General features: G+C 37.9%; 1 protein-coding gene across 2 annotated transcripts in view; it reads right to left on the bottom strand.

Annotated features, from left to right (window-relative positions):
* LOC140952448 (transient receptor potential cation channel subfamily A member 1 homolog) overlaps nucleotides 1–20,361 on the bottom strand; it is a 28,707-nt gene extending 8,346 nt beyond the window's left edge. The window contains exons 1-15 of one of the 2 annotated variants that reach the window (XM_073401883.1): nucleotides 20,250–20,361; nucleotides 19,092–19,303; nucleotides 15,479–15,656; nucleotides 14,549–14,745; nucleotides 12,147–12,314; nucleotides 9,864–10,363; nucleotides 8,790–8,973; nucleotides 7,956–8,063; nucleotides 7,115–7,203; nucleotides 6,189–6,335; nucleotides 4,497–4,608; nucleotides 3,788–3,924; nucleotides 3,053–3,168; nucleotides 1,816–2,096; nucleotides 720–1,010 (exon numbers count right to left, since the gene is read on the bottom strand). In XM_073401883.1, the coding sequence (XP_073257984.1) occupies nucleotides 720–1,010; nucleotides 1,816–2,096; nucleotides 3,053–3,168; nucleotides 3,788–3,924; nucleotides 4,497–4,608; nucleotides 6,189–6,335; nucleotides 7,115–7,203; nucleotides 7,956–8,063; nucleotides 8,790–8,973; nucleotides 9,864–10,363; nucleotides 12,147–12,314; nucleotides 14,549–14,745; nucleotides 15,479–15,656; nucleotides 19,092–19,241 (2,658 nt within the window). In that variant the 5' untranslated portion in view covers nucleotides 19,242–19,303; nucleotides 20,250–20,361. Of the gene's footprint in view, nucleotides 1–719; nucleotides 1,011–1,815; nucleotides 2,097–3,052; nucleotides 3,169–3,787; nucleotides 3,925–4,496; nucleotides 4,609–6,188; nucleotides 6,336–7,114; nucleotides 7,204–7,955; nucleotides 8,064–8,789; nucleotides 8,974–9,863; nucleotides 10,364–12,146; nucleotides 12,315–14,548; nucleotides 14,746–15,478; nucleotides 15,657–19,091; nucleotides 19,304–19,395; nucleotides 19,413–20,249 lie in introns of those variants that run through there. The other variant, XM_073401876.1, reaches the window with a different exon arrangement.
* Nucleotides 20,362–21,202: the final 841 nt, after the last annotated feature.

Here is a 21,202-nt window from a genome sequence, read left to right as displayed (position 1 = left end):
GGTTGGTTTAGATGAAGTACGTTTACCCAAGGCAGAAGGTTAAAAAGGCCACGTTCACAAATCATGAAAATAGTTCCTCTCTTCAGGTTGGGTTTTCTCAGAAGAATATCAAATATGTCGGGAAATTTTAGTACCTTTACCCGTCACCAAATGAAGAAAATATATCAAGATAATTAACGCTAACATATAAGAATACTTTAAAACGTATATGTAAGAATTACACAACAATCAGACCAAATAGCGTAATATTTCGGTTCTTATTACCAGGAGATTATTTGTTAATGGTCGTGTAATAAAGGCTGGGAACCGATATGGATTCAGTCGCCGAACCAAATGCTAAAAATCCTTATGATGTATTTAAAATCCAATGCGCATTTTTAACCTTTTGAATTATAAAAGTGTGAATAAAAATTGAATTGAATTGAATTGGTTCGGCTACAATACGGTGACAATAGAGTTCGGCGTCCGAATCAATTCAGCCGGCCTAACTCAATTTGGATCGGCCTAAATCGAATTCGATTCTACTCGTGTTTAGTAAGGTGTCTGACCCAGGCCTAACTTTCTTCATCAAGTACGATTAGTTGAAACTGTAGTCACAATACAGCGTATGACGACCTAGTCTGCTACACAGCCGCTTTTAGCGTCGTCACGCAAAGCTGGGGAGAAGCGTTGCGTGACGACTCTAAAAACGGCTATGTAGCAGACTAATGACGACCTACCTCAGAGAGTATGTGCCAGGATGCTAATGCCAAAATAACAATACGGCCAACCTCTATCCATAGAAAATACGGAACAGATTCTTTTAGGTCATTACTAACAGCAGCGTTTGTTTTATTGCAATTTGGGGCGTTATCAGTGGAGTAGACAGTATAACCAGTCAAGAAAAACAGGAAAATTATATAAAGAGAGAGCTTAAAGTAATAGATGTATCTTCCAAACGTCTGCCATTTGTAATGTAGCAGAAAGGTGACTAGGGGATGACCAAGCAACTGTTCTCTTTGGTTCTTTACCTGCAACAATGAGGAAAAACATTCGACTGTTATTCATTTTACACCATGGAGTCTTTAAAAATCGATTATGGAATTTAAAAGAGTTTGTTTTCGGGGAGATCGAGAAACGGTAGTACCAAGGAACAAAGAAAGACCCGCACGGATCACCGACGGGAGTCAACAACAAACTCAACCCACAAATGACCTCACCTCCGGCATATGAACCCAAGCCACAAAAATGGCCACACCCGGGGGTGGGGGTACAGCGGAGTGACGGGGATGATCTAATGGGGGAAAAACCGAATCCCTGCCCCCCTCCCCCCTCCCCACACACACACACACACAAATCCTCAGGACTTCAAAGGAAAACCAATAAATCACCTAGATTAAACATTTAATACCCCCAAAAAATCCCAATTTCCAAGCCCTAAAAATTTTCCATAAAGGAATAAATGATATGATACGCCACAAAAACAAAAAAGGTAGTTAAAAGTTTGGGGTTGTTTAGCCATCGTACCGCGTGAATTTTATATTTTTGTCATCTAGTAGTATAAGAACTACACGGCTGGAATACACGCGCGTTACTATACCAATCTTCAGATTGTTTCGAATAATCAAAAAAACCCTACTACATCAAGGCACCCAAAAATATATTTGCCAAATTTTCCCACCCGAAAAATCCCGGAAGGGAAAATTTCAAACCCCCAAAAATCCTTCGATCATACTTGTCCCTTTCACTCTGGACGAATCCACCTCCCCCCCCCCCCCCCCCCCACCCCCTCCACACACACACTAGGTCACAAATTATCAGAACACGTATTATCACCATAATCATCAGCGGATGGCTTTTCTTTTCTTCCAGCTGCTTAACAGCCTCTTCCATTGCAGATTTGCCTCTGAGTCTCTGATACATATCGTCTTCTGGAATTTCATCTTCCATGGAGAAACTCGCCACACTGGAAGTCTCGGATGCTGTTCCATCGTTGTCTAACCAGTCAGAGTACACGTCTTCCAAGAATTCATAATAGAGGGTGATCTGATAGTTTTCGTCTTCAGAATTAACACCACTTTCTTTGATACACCGGTTGAATACGATCTCTGCCACTTCTGAAGAGACCAGGACAAATAAAATGACCAAAAATTAGGTGCGTATAGTTTTCAGAATTTTACAGAGTAGGGAAGGAAACTCAAAGTCAAACTGGAACATCACAGGAATAGAGCCAAGGTCCGCATTTTGCATGATAGAGTTTGCTATCTTTGGGAAACAAAATCTGTCTGTGCCTGACAGGGTTCTATCTAGGATTTATCATTTGGGAGAGAAGTCCTGAGTGGCCGAAGGTTACAAGCCTCCTCGAGGGGTCCCCCCCGGAAATTTTTTGAAATAAATATGCACTGAGATGCAATCTGGTGCATTTTGAGACACAATTTTGAGAAATGTTACAGTGTGTGCACTAACCTCGTCGCGTCTTGATGATTTTTTCGATATAGTTACTTATATACTGTAATGATAACAATATTTTTTTTTTTTGGAGGGGGGGGAAGCTTCTAACCCTCAAATACCCTATAGAACCCTGCCTGAGTATCATAGACCTATTCATATGATGATTGTATGTCCTTTACTGCACAAGAAAAAGCTTGATAAGCCCGGGTACTGTTCCATCTTTCATCGATCACAAAACAAAATAGGAAGAGAATACATAAGAAATGGTGGGAACATCTCCTGTCTTTCAGTTAAAAAATGATGATTAGAGCAACTGCTCACATTATTGCAGCATTTCTTGAAAATGGTTTAAGGATCTTTAAAGAAAAGCAGTCATTTTAATTTATAATATTAAAATCCCCTCTTTACGTTAACCCTTTAAACCCTAAGATTAAAATTTGAATTCTCATTTGTTGCCTTTATCATTTCCTACAGAAGTGGTGGGGAGAGGTTGATAAACAACCAAATTCATCTTGTGTGATCATGTCCGTAATTCTCATGACCACTCTGTTTTACAAAGCATTGATATTAAAAGGAGAAATTTGATGCTGATTACTCCTAGGGTTTAAAGGTTTACACATACCAGGAAGTTTAATAATTAGTTTCCTCATTGGTGTGGTTACTCGACGTTGTTCCCAAGTCTTGTTCCGCATGGCTTGCATCCAGTTTTCGTCATTGACAATAGCGCGTGCTGCTTCCCTGAAACCAAAAAGACGCTTTAAGAAAGGATTGTGCAGCTTCATACAAAATTCAAAGAGCTGGCGTATAATTGTGAAACACAAAACAGAGGAAGCCAAGTTAGTGTACCAGGGTTAAATACTTTCAGCAAATGATACCTTTAGCAGATACGATATTGTATATCGTTGTAATGATTACGCGAGAATAGAACCGAAACACCAAAAGATTTGGAAGGAGGAAATTTCATGTTTAGGTGATATATTACACACGGAAGTGTTTTTACCCGAGGACAAAAATAATGTGATACCTAGACACTGAGAAGTAGGTTAAAATCGACATGTAGCGGCGTTTCTTTTTGCATACCACGTTCGAGTTGTCAGGGTATCGAGATGGACCATTGTATCGCGAGTATAATATAGCTCCTCAAACAAACAATCATAATTAAAGAATTCGAAGCTTAAAATTGCCTATACATATATTATAAGTTCCTTGGTTTCCCCTGCAAGACTAATTGACGAATTTGAGACCACACTCAAAAGTTATTGTAATCTATCCGATATCCACAAGACACCAAATGTTGGGAGACTGGGATCGGGTGTACTTTGCGGTGGTAACAGGTGTAACAACAATCACTTCATACTTGCGACCATTATCTATCGCTAAATCAAGACAGTTTCGTCCTGTGTGGTCTGTAAGCGTTATATCGGCTCCTTTGGACAGTAACAGGGATACAACTTCAGGGTGTCCCTCTCTTGCAGCCAAGTGCAATGGAGTAGTCTGTAAAAACAAAGACAAATTTTCATATAAACAGGGTACAGAGCTCTTACGTCAGAACTTGTCAAATCGAGAGTAAACTTCAAAACGCGACCAGCATTAGATTCGAGGACGAAAACGACTACGACTTCGAGATCTGATTTACCATTTCTTCGCGTATTGTCAAAAAATAGTTTTTCTCACCAGAAAAGTTGGCACTGTTATCTTTATTGGAGGAGATTAAACCCTCTCCCGATCGCAAAATGGTAAAACTTCTAACATTTGATAACTTATTTCCGCCACTTCGAGAATGACGACGGTTATCGCGTTTTCCGCCATAATGACGCTGGTTCAAGCGAGCGTACTACTTACTATTGAGAAAATCTCGCACTCGTGGTCGTCCTCGTTTTAGAATCTAAAGCTCTCTATTTACTCTCATATTACCACTTCGTAATAAAACTGACGCCTGGTAATTGCAGATTAGAAAGGGACGGTTGACTACTAACTAGAAGCAATAATATATAAGGGAAGATCATGGAAAATATTACTGTAACCCCAGAATACCAACAAGAAGGCATACATAATCGTTTGTTTACCTTTGCTTTATCTGTGGGATCAATAGGTGAATCAAACTCCAGCAACAGACTAGCCACTTTCAAATGGCCTTTGGCTGCAGCACAATCTAATGGGGTCCATAATGTCGAGTTCCTTCAATTAAACAGTAGAATGCAAAAATAGCGCTTATTAATGACTACTCATGCGCAACAGTTTGTCGGTATATAGGCATAAATAAAAAAATGAATTGTATTATATACATACAGCCGACTCCCGATAATTCGAACCTTCAAACGAAAAGTTCGAGTTCGAGTTATCGAGCGTAACATTGTATAGAAAACGATTTGATGGGAAATGAAAATTGCTTCGAGTTAGCGGAAGGTTCGAAATTAGAGGGTTCGAGTTACCGGGATGTCGACTGTATAAAACCTACAGTAGGCACATGCGAACAAGAGATAATATGCGGATTATTTGGACTTTTCTAAAGCACATATAACACCCGAGCAATGAAGCAATCAAGATAGTTTACTCTGTCAACCTCGTCCCCAGGGCGCTTTTCCCTGGCTTTGGAGGTGGGAAAAGCGCCCTGGGGACGAGGTTGTTACTCAATGTGACACTTGCAGTTATATTACGCCGACAGAGACAGCCATTCTTAAATAAATTCACCATTACTTAAATTAAGGTAAGAGAGAAGGAGCTAAGATTAGCTCATTATCTCTTAATTAAGGTTATATTCCTAAGCATTGCTGGAAATTAGAATTATAGCTTACCCCCCCTCCCCCCCCTCTTCAGAAGGCTACCTGGATTTAAAACAGGAAATTCAGCACGTCCTAAAGGCACTCGAGCGGGGTGACCTGCCCGTGACCCAATTTCTTAAGGACCGTCTACACACATAGACAGAATCCATCAACTACACAAAAGGGACCTTAAGATAAGATGACGGCGGCCGCAACGTGAACATCGAAAAGGCAATATGTTGACAAATGTAGATTGGCAAAACAACTACTTTGCACGTGCAGCACGTTTTTTTCTGTACGTTCTTTAGCGTCCCTGCACGACTGCGAAGTGAAAGAAGTTGAAAATGCCAAACTTAACGTTTTATTCTGGACATAAACAACCGCGACGAAATTTTCTTTCTCTTTCTGAACTTGGATATGGTTCTCTCTAGGAGAGCTCGCCTGACAAACTTAAAGCACATTAGGACAATCTTAATTAACACTGAATGAACGCAAATTGTCAAGCAACGTTTTCATCTCATCGCCGTCCTCGGATCTTAACATCCCTAATATCTGGCAGAAAGGTTACTAAACCAATACCGTTATGTGTTACAGAAGTTCTTCAGGCGCGGATCCACACCGGTTTTACGAAATCGGTCAGATTTTTCATAATATAGATATATTAAAGAAAAAACTTTCCCAGTTTTAAGGCTTCATCCGAGGAGAATAGAACTGGTTAATATCCTGTCTGAATGACTCAGAAACCCAGGAAAGGGGACTTAAGCAACTTAAAATCGAAAACATTTCTCTTGGGGGCATGCCCCTGGACCCTCCCTAGAAGCTTGCCCCTTCGGCGCTCGTTTAGGAAATCGGTCAGTATTTACCCTAGATCCGCGCCTCTTCTTATCTAAAACTAGCAAACATAACTATTGGAAAATTACTTCAATATGTTGTCTCCTTTAAACAATGTCCCAGGACCTTATTAGCTGGAGTTAAAGAAAAAACGCTCTAGCCAACCTTGCGTCCACTTCAGCTCCTCGCTCTAATAATTCTTTGCAGCACTTTAAGTGACCTTCAGTTGCCGCAAGGTGGAGTGCTGTGTTTGAGGCTTCATCTTCATCATTGATGATTGAAGGATCTTTTCTAAGGAGTTCAACTACAGTCCTGCGTAAAACATCAGCGATTTTGTTACAAATAGTTATGGTGAGTCCTGGGAATCATCTTGTGAAAAATCACGAGTCCCAGTCCAGAGCCAGTGAGTCCCAGTTAAAAAAAAACGAGTCCGAAATTGAAAATGCTGGGCCGGGGCCTTCATGTAACCAGACATTTAATCTGAAGACAGACTCCAAAACGCTGTATTGCAGTATACTGATATTAAAATATAGTCCTTCTATTTTAAAAGCACAACAAAGGCCGAAAGAAATATGCATAACTGCCACAGAAATCACACGAACGGGATATTTCTACAAATATGATGTTCAGATCTATCGTCCTACGGGACGCATGCCATGAATTATTTTGCGTCTTTGGGGATTTCTATGGATCAGGGACCCAGGACGCCAAGGTAACAAAATCACTGCAGATGAGTAACCTAAATCTGTGGAGCATTTAAATTTTGATATTATTTACTTTCTTCTCTCGTTTTAGAAACTCAGTAAATGTCAAACACCAGCCTCGTACCCAGGCCAGTTCGCGCTATCCGAGTTACCAAAGGAGGCTTGGAACCAAGTGCGAATTCTCTCGACAAGCTTGAGAGGTGACATCCTCACATCCGAAATCGCCGAGGACAACTGGGAGCGAGGCTGGTCAAACACATCAGAAACCACTTGATCGATCGCAATAATGATAAAGGTAACCTGGCGTTTATTGGAAGGTGTGCACTTAATCAAATGAATGATAGGTAAAGGGAGAAACCGGGTAAATAAAGCTGTATATAGCATTACCTTACTTTTCCATTTTCTGCTGCCAAATGCAAAGGAGTATTCTCATCCTCATTTCTTGCATCTATCCTGGCATCATGACTCAATAATGCCTAAAAATCACAATCAACAACCCAGTTTAGATGTCCGTAAAATGTTTCCCATAATCATCATTCAATGCAAACGACAATGTCACGACCTTTTTACTAATGTCAAGTAAAATTACAATTATTTTTAATGCCTTTAATTTCAACAAATTTAAAACAATTATTATATCTTCACAGATTGATTTGTTCCCAATAACACCAGGGGCGGGGGGGGGGGGGGTAATGTCTGCCCCATAACATGCCGTAAAACATTTCTTGTATAAAAATGAGCCATTTGGGCTCATCTTCCTGAGAACTTTTGCAGCCGCTTTTTGCTGAAAAATTTTCCATATTCAGTATGATAAACCAATCTATGAAGAAGTACGGTATTTTTGTTTTAAAAGCAAGAATTTAAAATTTTTATACTACTACATGAGAAACGTCTGCAATTTGATTGGTTTAGAGCAGTGGTATTTCAGCTTAATTTGAAATACCTACATGTGAAAATTACAAACCTTTTGCGGGTAGTAGTATAAACAATTAATAGCATGATTTGCACGTGATACTTGGCATAAATACCACTCGTGATATTTCAAAATTGTCTCAAATTTCACTCTCCTAACGGCTCGTGAAATTACGTACAACAATTTTGAAATATCACTCGTGGTATTTATGCCAAATATCACTACAAATCATGCTATTACCTATACAAATTTTGTGTCAAAAAGATCCATCTCACTAATATTACACGAATGCAAAAAATTTTGCAACTGTCCAACCTCAGTCACTAAGGCATATCCCTTTTTAGCAGCAACATGGAGAGGTGTATTTTCATAGAGATCGCACTCATCCACAAGAACTTTAGCATCACCGTGCTTCAGGATTTCCTGTAAAAGAAAAATTCAAAGTACTTTTCAAGCAATCATAAATTCCTTCACGGCATCCTTTTTTATTACGAAGGACTACCAAACATTTTTATTCTTTTGAAATTAATATTATATTCACAAATTTTTATAATTTTCAGCATTCTACAGTATCTCCACCATCATTTGTTGGCTTCACACTAGAGCTTCAAGTATAATGTAAGTGTACTTGGAACCTACTTTGAGTGTGACGGGCGTAAAATGTACCTACTTCAAATTTACTTGGTGACCATAAAAACGTCTGTAGTTCACAGAAGCCGAAGTTCGCCTCCAAGTATGGTCTACACCACACTTGAGAACACACTTGACCGAAAAGAAATGGAAGCCATGTGCACGATACGCACGTGTAGCGGTTCCAGGACAGCTTTTACTTCAAGTAATATACTTTGCTAACAAGTGGGAAGCCATGTTTTCTACAGAGCGACATAAGATTTCGAAGTGCACTTGAATCAGGTGCTTACTTGAACCTAACTACGCTTCTAGCGTGACGCCAACAACTGGCTTGCGGCCTTAAAGTCAAGAATTTGTCACTCAAGGTTCCACATGTTGTGGAATTATGTACAACTATGTATTGACAACGAAAATCTTTGACTAATAAGTGTCCAACCATTTGGATAAAAGGGATTGTCCACTATATGTTATTTGGTACAGTAAAAAGATAAGTACAGTCTCAAACTAAACACGTCATACCCTTAATGTATCAATGCAGTTTTCCTCGGCAGCTAAAAAAATTGCAGTTTTGTCTTGGGTATCCTTAGCCTTTAAGTTTGCTCCTCTGTTTAACAGAAGCTGTACAACATTTGTATGTCCCTCACTGGCAGCAACGAGCAGTGGAGTGTAGTTGTCTTTATCAAGGCATTCAATGTCGGCTCCTCTGCAGAAAACCAGTGAAAAATGCTTGATGTTGTAGAAATGTTATTTAACATCTCTGTCTTACTTTGTTTCCTTCTTTTTTTGGTCATGGGGGAATAAAAATTTTCATTGGAGTAAGATTCTTATTTCTTACCGACATGGAAATAACGTCTCTATTTATTCATTTTCAATTAAAGTTAATAGAAGTGCAGGGATTATTTTTCTTAAGTTTGTGCTCTATGGCCTCAACCAATAATTAACCATCTGAGCTAAAATCAAATAACTGTACAATACGGCCGGCTAAGAAATCTATATTTCTGTTGTTTGATTTCTGTTGTTTGATTGCCTTTCCTTGGCCCCTCGCTCGCGCGTTCTCGCGAGGCTCGCTTTGCTTGCCCAAATAGGAGAGCTTTCTCGCAGGCTAGCTAGGAGGAATTATGGTTAGCTTTCTAAGAAGCGTGACTCAATAGGCAAAGCAATGTAAACAGAGCATCCAAATGTACACTCCGGGTCTCTCTCAGAATTGCGCGGAATGAATGACATAAAAACTAATCGTAAGCACGTAGTCTGAAACTGAATGACAATCATTCCGTGCGCTCATTTTAGGCTAGTAAGCGCACCTTTTTTTGAAAATTTACTTTTATTTTTACCTGCTGCTTTGGAAGTACTTACATATGAAGTAACTCTTTTGCATCAGTATGACTCCACGATAATTTAATTTATGGTCAGAAAAGAATATTCTGATGTCAATAAGCAGCCTGGATTGAAAACTACTGGGCCCTTGCCCATTGGGCAAAAAAATAAGCTTTGCACTAGGTAACTTGCCCGGCAAAAAAATCTACTTCTCTCTAGACTACTGGACTTGAACTTCAAGCCCCGCTATTACTCTTACTTCACTGAATTCAGACTTACTTTTCAAGAAGGAGTTCCACCATCCTAGGTTTATTAGATGCTGCGGCTTTATGCAGGGGGGTCTCATGGTTGACATTCCGTGCTTCAATCTTGGCATGGTGTTGCATCAAGCATTTGGCAATCTCAACATGACCATTAATGGCGGCAATATGTAGTGGATGAGCAAGATTTGCTCTTCTTGACCTAACATTAGCACCCTTCTCTAAACAAAGCTGTACAATGTCAACATAACCCCCCTCCACTGCTGCATGCAGGGCTGTTTCACCATCTCTGTTCCTCTCATCTAGCATGGTAGATAGTTCACAACTTTTTTCTGCGTGTTCAAACAGAGTTTTCACGGTGTCTAGATTTCCATCAGTGCACGCAAAATGTATTGGTGTCATCTTGTCATAGTCCTTGGCTCTAGCATCTGCACCAGCCTCTAGTAATGTTTTAACAATTTCTACGGCACCATCTGTTGCGGCACAATGAAGAGCAGTACTGCCACTTGTGTCCACTGCCTGTTTTAATTATTGTAGATTAGATTTAGGAGTTAGCTCTTGGAGTTCCAGAAAAAAAAAAACCCTTCGGCAATATTATACTCCCAGTTTTCAAAATTAGAGATACCGGAATATGGGAGCATATTTGCAAAAGTCGGGAGGTTTCATTTGAAGGGTATAAACATTATTTATAGGAGACTTCGAAGTTAGAACTGCATACAGTAAACAAATTGTTCTATGTAAAAGAAGGGGTTTCACTCGAATAGTCACACCCGTGTAGGATTAAAAGTTAGAACTACAACTGAATACTGAATCAATAAAAGTACTATACCAAACTCAATAATAATAATCATCATCATCATCATCATCATTATCTTAGATTTACTCTCGGCAGGTATTTATAGCACTCATGCTAGTGGGGCCGAGCAAATGACTGAAACAAACAATTTAACTCTTTTCGGGACTACTGAGAACAAATCCAGCCAGTGTAGCGGTCATAGACCGCAAAACAGTCGGTTTTTTTCTCAAAATCAGTAAAGCGTGTCGTATTTTTAGCGTCTCTCCCCAGGTCTCGCTCTCTGTTTTCAGCCTCGTTCGAGATCTTTTGTTTGACTGCTCGCGCCTACATACGGACTGTTTTGCAGTCTATAGCGGTCAGGACAGGACTTGAACTCAGGGCCTGTGAATTGCAAGTCCAATGGTCTTATCGCTCAGCCACGCTGCCTCAGTACCGCTGATGAGGTTTCCTTTGAATGGTTAGCAACTCCATAAGATTTCATACACAGACAAAAGTTAGAACTTCATACATGTACTAAGTGAATAGTACCACGTGAAAAAATGTATTATTGTAATTTGTTTACCTACGAAGCACTTTAGGAGCTTTTAAACTCCTTTCATTTTCCAGATTGAATTGGAATTTGGAAGTGTTGGTCTTTGAGGAAAGGGGATAACCAGATTACCCAGAGAAATAAACTCTCGGAGTAGTGAAGGGAGAAAACCAACAAAAAAGTACTGTTGAAGACGTTTCATTTGAATGGTCACGCACGATAGGATTTCATCCAATTAATTTCATCATAAATAATTATTAATAAATAATATACTTATAGCTTTGGCTAGCAAGCTATTATAAATAATAATAATAATAATAATCACAATAATAATAATGATGATGATGAAAAATGATAATAATAATAAGAGTAATACAAAATGGTCTTTTGTAGATCATGTTACAGTTGAGTCGTGATAAATTTGAACCCTCATTATAACCTCACCCCTGTAAACTTGAACCAAAATTGATTTCCCCTGGATTTCCTCCATACATTTACTGTAATTTTACCCTCGGTAACTCGAACCCTCAATAACTCGAACCCCCTGGTAACTTGAACTATTTTTTTTTCCCTTCAGGTAATTTCTAAATAATTTTACCCTCAATAACTTGAACCATGTTTAATTAAGCATATGACAAGTCAAAAAAAAAAAAAAAAAAATTATATATATATATATATATATATATATATATATATATATATATATATATATATATATATATTACACTGCAGTTCGAAAGCTTTCTTGCTTAAATCCTTTTTCAAAATATCCATCAATATATCTCTTGCTGCCCTGGAAGTGAAATGTGCATGATACATGCATTCCTTCTGATCCCATTTGTTTATTTCCTTATTTCTGGTCATTTGCTTAGAACTCCCAACAAAACTCCCGATAACTTGAACTTTTTTCTATTTTCCTAGAAGGTTCAAACTGGAAATCGACTGTAATTTTTTATGTTATAGTTAAAACAACTCACATCAATTTTGATTCCGTCAAACTGCAGTAACTCTTTTACAGCAGTAAGATTTGCTTTGGACGCTGCATAATGAAGTGGTGTCATTAGATAATGGTCTCTTGCATTAACATCTGCTTTACATTGAACAAGGTATGATATCAAGGATTCAGATTCGTCTGCATCATTAACCTACAAGTGAAACAAAATGTAAAGAATTAGCACTACACAGAACCTGCATTTCCCCAAGTTACCCAAAATAGGTCTTTAAACAAAATTAACTTTTAGCAAAAATTTAGGTTCTCTCCTCCATAATAGACCAAGAGGTGCTTACCTGTTTTTCATAATTTTGAATTAACTACTAGCCAGGGAAAAGCTAAGCAGACATATTTATCAGTCAAGCAAGCTTTTTACTTAACTGTACCTAAAAAATAACCCCCATGTTTATAATTCATTGTCCAGCACAATTTGAGCTTGTTAGCTCTCATTCAGCTGGTGAAATTTGTCAACAGTTGCCTCTAAATACAGTGGAACCCATTAATACAGTCACTAATGGGCCAAAAAAATTTGGCCATATTAACGGGGTGGCCATATTGCTGGGGTAGGCTCAAATTTCATGACTTGAGCGCCATAAGACAAATACACCAGGAATACACTGCACATCACATTCACTGTACTGTTTTCATTATTCAACGACCAGAATGTAGATCTATATCGCATACAGTAATTGAAAAAACGTCTTAAAATTTTCCTTCAGTACATGAAACTCTTTTAAAATTTGGCTATAAATCGCCACAAGTGCATTTTAAGTGTACTGTAGTCTAAAAACAGTACGAGAATAAACTTAGATTAGGTCAATAAAATTGACATGTCACAGGCATTTTAATTTTCAAAATTTTGAACCAGTGGTCATTTTAATGGGGTGAAATTATAAGGGATTCTATTGTCTGGGATTTTAAAATCTGGCCGCAGGCCATATTATCGGGTGACCCTATTAACATTTTTTTTTTTTAAGTGAATGTATGGCCGTTTTGCCAGGCCGAAAAAAACTAGCAGCAATAACGAGGTGACCATATTAACAAGGTGGCCATAAGGCGGGGTTCTACGTTAGCTACATCCCAGTCAGCAGCTGGCTATCAACTGTACCTACAAAATTATACCCCCATGTTTTCATTTTCCAGCACAATTTGAGCTTGTTAGCTCTCTTTCAGCTGGTGAAATTTGTCAACAGCCCAGGGAGGGGTACCTTAAGGAATTTTTGGGTAGGGATGTGCCGCTGGGACCCTGGAACCCTTAGCCTATACTACAATACCCTTGCTACCCTATACTAGACTAAACTCCCCAAATCCCCCCTATCCTAGAGTAGCTGTTCTCCAGAAACTATTGGAGTCACTAGCAAAGTCCAGCCAAAACCAAATTGATTTTTTTGTATTTTTGAGTGGTAATTTCCGGTTTCCCTAGTCATCCATTGATCAGTTTCCTGGAAAATGATACCCTATTCTAGACCAAACCTCTCTAATAATTATTTATATACCCCATCCCAGAGTAAACTGCTCGAAAACCATACTCTCCACATTGGCACATTCCTATATACCATATATGGTAGCCCATTATGGCAACAGTTGCCTCTAAATAGCTACATTCCTGTCAGCAGGGCTGTCATTAAGATTTCAAGCAGCTGTATGTAGCAACTAAAGATTCACCCTTAACCTCGCACAAAAATTTCTAGTGCCACTTTCAAACGTGGCTTTTTACTTCGATGAATTGTAATGAGTGACTGACCTCAGCCGTAAACAGGTGTTTGTAATGGGCAGAACGAGTGACCTTAGCCATTACAGGTGTTACAGGTTAAGGCCCTTTAATTTCAGCTTGCCTGTTATTAGAATATGCCACAGGGATCCCTATAGAGAAGAAAGAACTAGGCCAGCATGCTATACAGTAGCCAGACTGTCCAACCATCCCGATCTCGTTGGGATTCTCCCAGTTTTGCTGGAAAATCCAGAAACCCGATCAATGTGCGATCGGGGTAGGAAAAATCCCGATTTTATCATCCGATTAATTCTTTTGATACTCAACAAGAACACCTAACACAGTGTTAACTAAAAAACTGATATCCAGCCCTTTAAAAGACTGCACTGTAAAAAAATAAAATAAAATCAAGTATTGGTACCCGAATTCATGCGAACATTGACAACCATGAAAATGACATTCGATTTCAGAAGCAAATATTTTAGACAAAACTTGTCCAAATAGAACACTAGAAATGGCATTTCAGAGCAAGATTTCAAAATTTTCTGAAAGAGCATGTCACCACACCCCGCTAGTGGCTCACTCCTTCGGCGCTCGAGTGATTCATCGGTCATTGAAAAATATCCCGATTTTACATACCCAAAAGGTTGGACAGTCTGTGTAGCTTTTTTCCAAACCTGCAATCCATTTTGACCTGCAATGAGACTGTTATTGCTTATAGCCTGTGCCAGAGGTGCTACAACAGAACTAACTTCACCATCAGTAGTATCTAATTGTGAGGCTTGCCGATTGGCAAGCTGTCGAGTGGCACTTGAACGAAATCTTGCTGCATAATGCAAAGGTAAAGCTCCATCTTCCCCTGGCTTGTCAATCTCTGAAAAAGTATTTTTAAAAATTCCTTCTAATCATCCCTACGTCTAAACAAGAAAAGCATGAAGAAACTAGTTGCTGATACTCTTGAAAATTATATGGTCTTGAAACAATGACAAATAAAATAATTGTTACAGTACATTTCAATCTTATTTTTCTTCCAATATACTATCATACATTAGAGCCAGATCTCAAAACAAAGGACAACTAGTCGCTTAAAGTCTTAAAATTAAAACTCTTATTATTTTAAGTTTACAAGACATGTTTCAACATACTTGTGTTCACACTGTTATGCTTAGAATATTTTGTCTATAAACTAAAAATTCAACCTATAAGGAACAGTTCAGTTCAACTGCGGATGACATGCGCAAGTCAATGTTTTTTAACTTAAAAATGTTGTTTTAATTTTGCAAATAACTTTTTCAATGGCTGTTTTCACAATCCTTGAAGGTCTTTGTACTACAGTTGATGTATGCAGACTACCCTAGCTCCACAGGTCCATTCTTGAAATACCTAGGATAACCCTTGAGCACGGTTTGATAAAGCTCAGGAATTAGGAAAGAAAGAAAAAACTCTGGCACCATGGGTAAAGAGGTCTTATCTTTGCACCAGTGCAGTCACAGCTGTTATTGAGTATTTTAAGATAATAAAATAAAATTCTTCAAAGATAACTTATAGTAGATTGGATATACAACTGCAGCACACACAACTTAACATAAATTGAAATCCTGGTTTACCTGCTCCATGCTCAACCAAGAGTTTGACAACATCTACATGGCCATATCGAATGGCATAGTGAAGAGGAGTGATGTCATGCTCATCACATTTATTTATTGCTTTCAAACGTCTTGTATTGTGTCTTCCAAATTTACGAAGCTTTTGTACAATAAGATCAATTTTGCCATCTCTTGCAGCCTATCAAAACAAACATTACCACAGAAACCATAACTAAATAGATTACTAACTGGGATAGAATGTTTGTCAGAACCACATTATCTGAGCCAGTCGTATAGTATAGTACTACTTATAGTATGTCTTTATTGTGCCTTACTCTACAAAGAGAGGCATTGGTCTAGTTACAAGGAACATTGAATAAAGCCCTTTCATGGAATAGACCCTTTCATGGTTTATTGAACTTTTGACTGGTCCCAGTTAGCGAAAATCTGTCAACATGGCTGGAAAGAACACCTTAAAATCATTAAATTTGCCAAGTTTGAAAAAGATTTGTTGAAAATTAACCAAGAGATAGTTCTGCAAAGTTGCTAAATTCTACAGACTTTGTATGGTGGAGTGAAATTTCAAGATTTTTATGGAGCAAAGTCTTTTCACTCTCTTCAAATGTATCCCCTTGAAACTTGGTAAGTTACTTTATTTTAACGCCCTCTTTCACTTGCTACTCTTTATCAAAAGTTAAAAAAAACACAGACGGGAAAATTTCCAACTGCATAGTTTACATTATTTATACGCAGAATTCTTAAATGTATAGGCAGCTGCAAATAACAGTGAACTCTACTAGAACTGCAAATTGAAATAATAATCCAAGTCTCTAGGCGATGAACACAATAGAGCATTGGATCCTTCTGTAAAATATCTGTTTGGAGAAGCAAATACTGCCTAGAATTTTCTATTACTTGAGGACGACTAAGAGTTTCTAGTTGACTCTTTCATTCAACTGCAATTTTCGAAGCTTATATCTTACAAATTCCCTACAATTTTCTGAAGTTGAATTTTTCACATTTCACTGCCCAGATTAATAAAATTAAAGGCACCCTGCCTAAAGGCCCACTTTTGAAGCAATGTTGACAAAAGAGGACGCTTTGATACCAAAAACAAATGGAACTCCAAGTTTGGAGAAACTACAAGTGGAAACAACAAAAGACACACATGCTGATACAAGGAAAATGTTATTGTAACTTAACTACTTGAAGTTAGATTGTAACATTTGAATCTGTTGGTCTGGCTTGAACGCATCAGTCCACAAACTCTATTGCTTGAAAGCGTTGATTACTTTGGAAAAAGTGAATACTTCAGTGGTCAAAAAAAAGAAGAGTCTTAATGAGCAAAACTTTGATGTTGAGGCTTTAGAATTAAGGTATCAGATCTGTTATAAACCCTTCCATTTGAAAAATTTATTTCTCAAATGATTAAGAATTTTGCAAAATAAAAATTAAAAAGGCCTATCAAGCGAGAGCAGAGCTTGCGGAAAATTGATATCGGAGGTGTCAATTTTCACACTTAAGGTGCTATTTCCGATTTATATCACAGGCTCAAAAATTCAATAATTCCACATTTCTGGCTTTCTCTTACCCCCATTTTCAAATAAGCGATTTTATAAGCATGATTATTTTTTGACTTTATAGCAGTTCTAATACCTTAAACTGGTTGGGTGTTGTAAACTTTCATTGTATGCAAATGAGTCTTGAGATGAGGTTTTTTTGGTGGTGGTTGAACTGATGCGCCATATTCATCACATTTTCGTTCTTTGGCAACGATAAAATTTATCTCAAATCAAGACCCTTGAATTTCATGTATTTATACACAAGTACTCAATCAGCTCAGAACAATTCGTCGAATACAATATAAAAAGTTAGTATCCTGAAGAACACTCGACCATCGATAAAGTAGAACGTGAAAAACTTTTAGCGAGGAAATCCTGTTTCACGTAGAATTTTTAAGAGTGTGCTTGTTATTTCAAGGGTCTTGACAAACTGCGAGCCAGCGAGCCATGCGAGTCATGAAAGGCATCAGTAAAAAAAAGGAAACACAAGTAAAAACTGCAAATTTACAGATAAGAAGTTGAGCACTCATTATACTGATTTAAGGGTTAAGCACTCATTGTACTGATTAGGGTTAAGCCTTCATTTTATGGATTAGCGTTAAGCACTCATTTTAGGGCTACGGTTAAGTGCTGTTTAGGGTTAAACATTTATTTACAATGGTTAGCGTTCAGTTAATGTTTTCTGTATTACTGTGTTCGATTTTAATGGTGTGTTTTTCAATGATTCTTTAATGGACTGCATGGCTCGCATGACTCGCTGGCTCGCATTTTATGCCCACTCTTATTTCAAGCATATTGTCTTGTGTCCAACCAGTCTGAGTACATACTTGTATGAGCTCAGTGCAGTAAGTCATACTGAACTGGGGATTTTCAGGCATGCAAGTGTACAGTGACCCTGTATGATTTTGTAGGCACACCGAAAAAATCTAGTGGCATGTTCCACCAACTGGTCGCTAACTTTGAGCGCTGTTATTTATTTCTGATTGTTTATAATCTTCCAAAATTAAGCAAAACTTAAAAAAATCACTCATTTGTAGTTTCATGTAAGTGCTAAAAGAAAAAAAATGCCTATTTTTTGCAATAATTTGGTACAGATCACAACCGTTGCTCTGTCCTCTGTATGTTATCTATTTTTATCAAACTCGACTTGCATATATTGTCCAAGGAATGTGTTTGAATGAATAATCAGCTGAATAATAATATTTAGGAAAATTTGTAACGTGAATTACCAAGGCGACCGATCAGCTTGCCATACAAAGCAAACTTTAATTACGATCGCGAAAACAAAAAAGCCGTTAAATTCTTAAACTTAGAAGAAATTAGAACGTTTTATATCGAAAACACAAGGTCCAGTATCCCACAGAGAGAATCCAGAATATTTTCCTCTCCTAGGTAAAATTTATGCATTTAATACATACAGCTACACGAAATTAATAACACTTCCAACTTGGTCTATTAAAATCAATATAGCTAATTTTGTAGCAACGGAGGATACTGGTCAATATTAGAGGAGTTGTAAACAGCAAAACAACGTTATAAAGAAAAAATAACCGTAGACTAGTGACTAATACTACATGTGAAGGAAAGACTTTACGCATTGTTTTCATTTCAATTCATTTCCCTACAGCTAAGAATTCAAGATAAACAACCAGACATAGATCATCTGGCTTGCGTAAATTCTTCCGTTAAACAGCAAGGTTAAAACTAGAAGGATGTCGACAAAAAAAGTCGAAGGATAGCAGTAAAGTACAATATTTGACCTATAGAGGTTTGTGTTTACATTTGTCTTTGCTTTATGTTAATTGCTTTTAGCTTGAAAATTCATTTCTTGCATATATTTAGATGGCAAAAATTGAGAATGATGAGTTAAATAAAGTTTTTCTGATACTGCCTGAAGACAGCATTTAAAGAAATCGAGAAAAACATTCGAGTATTCTAGGTCGCAAAGGGCAAACTTCGTACACGACATTGCCTCATGCTGTAATAAATTCTGCAAAACAGGAAAACATTAAAAGATTCATAGCAACTACAAAAAAAATTAACAGTTTAAGTAAATTGATTTTTTTTTTTACCTGATGGAAAGATATATGGGAAAAATCCTCGGTTTCTGGGACTTGCAATCCATCAATGGGTTTGGAGGGCAAAGCTGGTTCGGGGTTTACTTGGGTCATTTCGATCGGCGTGGTTCGATCATAAACATCTCCAACGAAATTGTACGACATACCGCCAAGCAAACAGGAGCCGAGAAAATAATGGAACTGAATATCTCCAGTGGAGCAGGCAACTAGGACAAATAAATGAGAACGCAAGATTATCAGCAAATCTGACAGCCTGAAAGACAAATATTGAAGGTAACGCAACTTGAATTTCACTCACTCCCTCCACAAGAAACATTTCACTCAGGTCCGGAGTGCCAACAATGCATTATGGGAATGTTATGACAAATTTTAAAAAATTTTGCGGTTGCGTTCTCATAAAATAAACGTTTCAAATTTGATTCTAAACCATCATTTTACGGATTAATGAATTATTTGGAAGTTCAAAGTATTTGAAAATGGAGAGGTCAGTTTGTTTGTCTCCGAGCAAGCGCGACAGGCTCGCATGCGAAGTGACTTCATACGCGCGCGCCGTAATGGCTTAAATTTTGGAAGAAAGGACCAACCAGCTTACCAACGTTACAAAAAAGAAGGACCGGTTCCTAATAAAGGATCTAATCAGCTATAAGTTAAAATATCGAACAAAAGAAGCAAGGTTAATTTTACAGTTGGGAATATATATTTTTTGTTACCATCGCTTGGTGCGTGAAAGTCCGAGTTACAACTCTACATGTATTATAATTTCCATCCTTTGCATTTCTACCTGGATTTTTGAAAACTGGGTTAGCAAAAAATATCAACTCATTCTACTACTTGGCAATTTAAAACAATAAAACTCATTCAAAGGCCGATTAAAAGCCTTTATCTGACGACGGGCAGTAAGTTAATGGTCCCTAGAAACATTCCAGCGAGTCCAAATTTTTAAAAAATGACACCAATTTTAGAACATTTATTCAGTAATCTGACTTCGTGAAGTTTCAAACCGGTGTCATTTTAGTCTAGAAAATGTTCAGTACAGTGAACTGCAGCGGAAGAGTGCCTGGTTGAGGCTAACATAACAACTGAAATAGTCGCGGTCCGATTAACGACAGGATTTTGCCTGGAATAGACAACAAAACTGACACAAATTATCACCTTCTTATCTCCAAAAACCGGTCTATGTTTCAATGCCATTAGAGCCCGCTGAAACTAGACCCAGATCCATGCAATTTTCCATAGTCGAGAGTTGCTTTCTCAAGGTACAATCAGCAAAGCTAAACACCGTCGTCTGGCTGGCACAGAATATTTTGGCGAAAACTGCAGTTCAACCACGCGATCACATACCTGTCAACACCATGCGGAAACCACAGAATCACACTTTCGCGGCACTGATATGACTATCCACAACCACGCATAATCTTCTCATCGAATAACTCATCATCTGCGAGCCCTATGAGAAGATGTGAGGACCTTATTTCTCAAGTTTTATTGAAAGAACTTTCCCGAGAATGTTCAAATTGTGGCACATATGTTTGCGAAACTAATCATTACCTGTCAGTCACGATCTGTCAGACGGTTGACCATTTCAAAGCCTCAGAAAAAATAAAATAAAAATAGACGAAATGTAAAGTTTATCATGTTAAAACAGAGGACGTGTGTAGTTTAGAAAGTGAACTTTTTAAGCTGAAAATTTTTCTTTTCCTTATGGCCAACAAACTATTTGGTGGCCTTACCGTCAGTGTTGTAAAAACAGGGGCACCCAGTGATAGTTTTCTGTAAAATATCTGTTCGGAGAAGTAAAAATTGCCCAGTAATTTCTATACCTTGAGGAAGGCTAAGAAATTCTAGATAACCGTTCCACTCATGTACAATTTTCGAAGCTTATCTAATAAGGTCCCTACGATTTTCTGAAGGTTGATTTTTCGCATTTCACTTCTTAGTTTCGCAGAAAAAGGAAACCTAAAATTTTCGGATTCAAAAATGCGATGGAAAGAAGAATAAAAAAATTCTCACTTTCGTCAAATTTAAAATTACATCTAAAATTTTCGGGAAAATAATACTGAAGCCCTGGTAATTTCGAAAAGACTCAAGTTTCCCGAGGATGACAG

The sequence above is a fragment of the Porites lutea genome, chromosome 1, assembly GCF_958299795.1.
Source record: "Porites lutea chromosome 1, jaPorLute2.1, whole genome shotgun sequence".
NCBI lineage: Eukaryota > Metazoa > Cnidaria > Anthozoa > Scleractinia > Poritidae > Porites > Porites lutea.
Note: the sequence above shows the minus strand (reverse complement) of the source record. Positions and strands in the feature narration are given on the sequence as shown.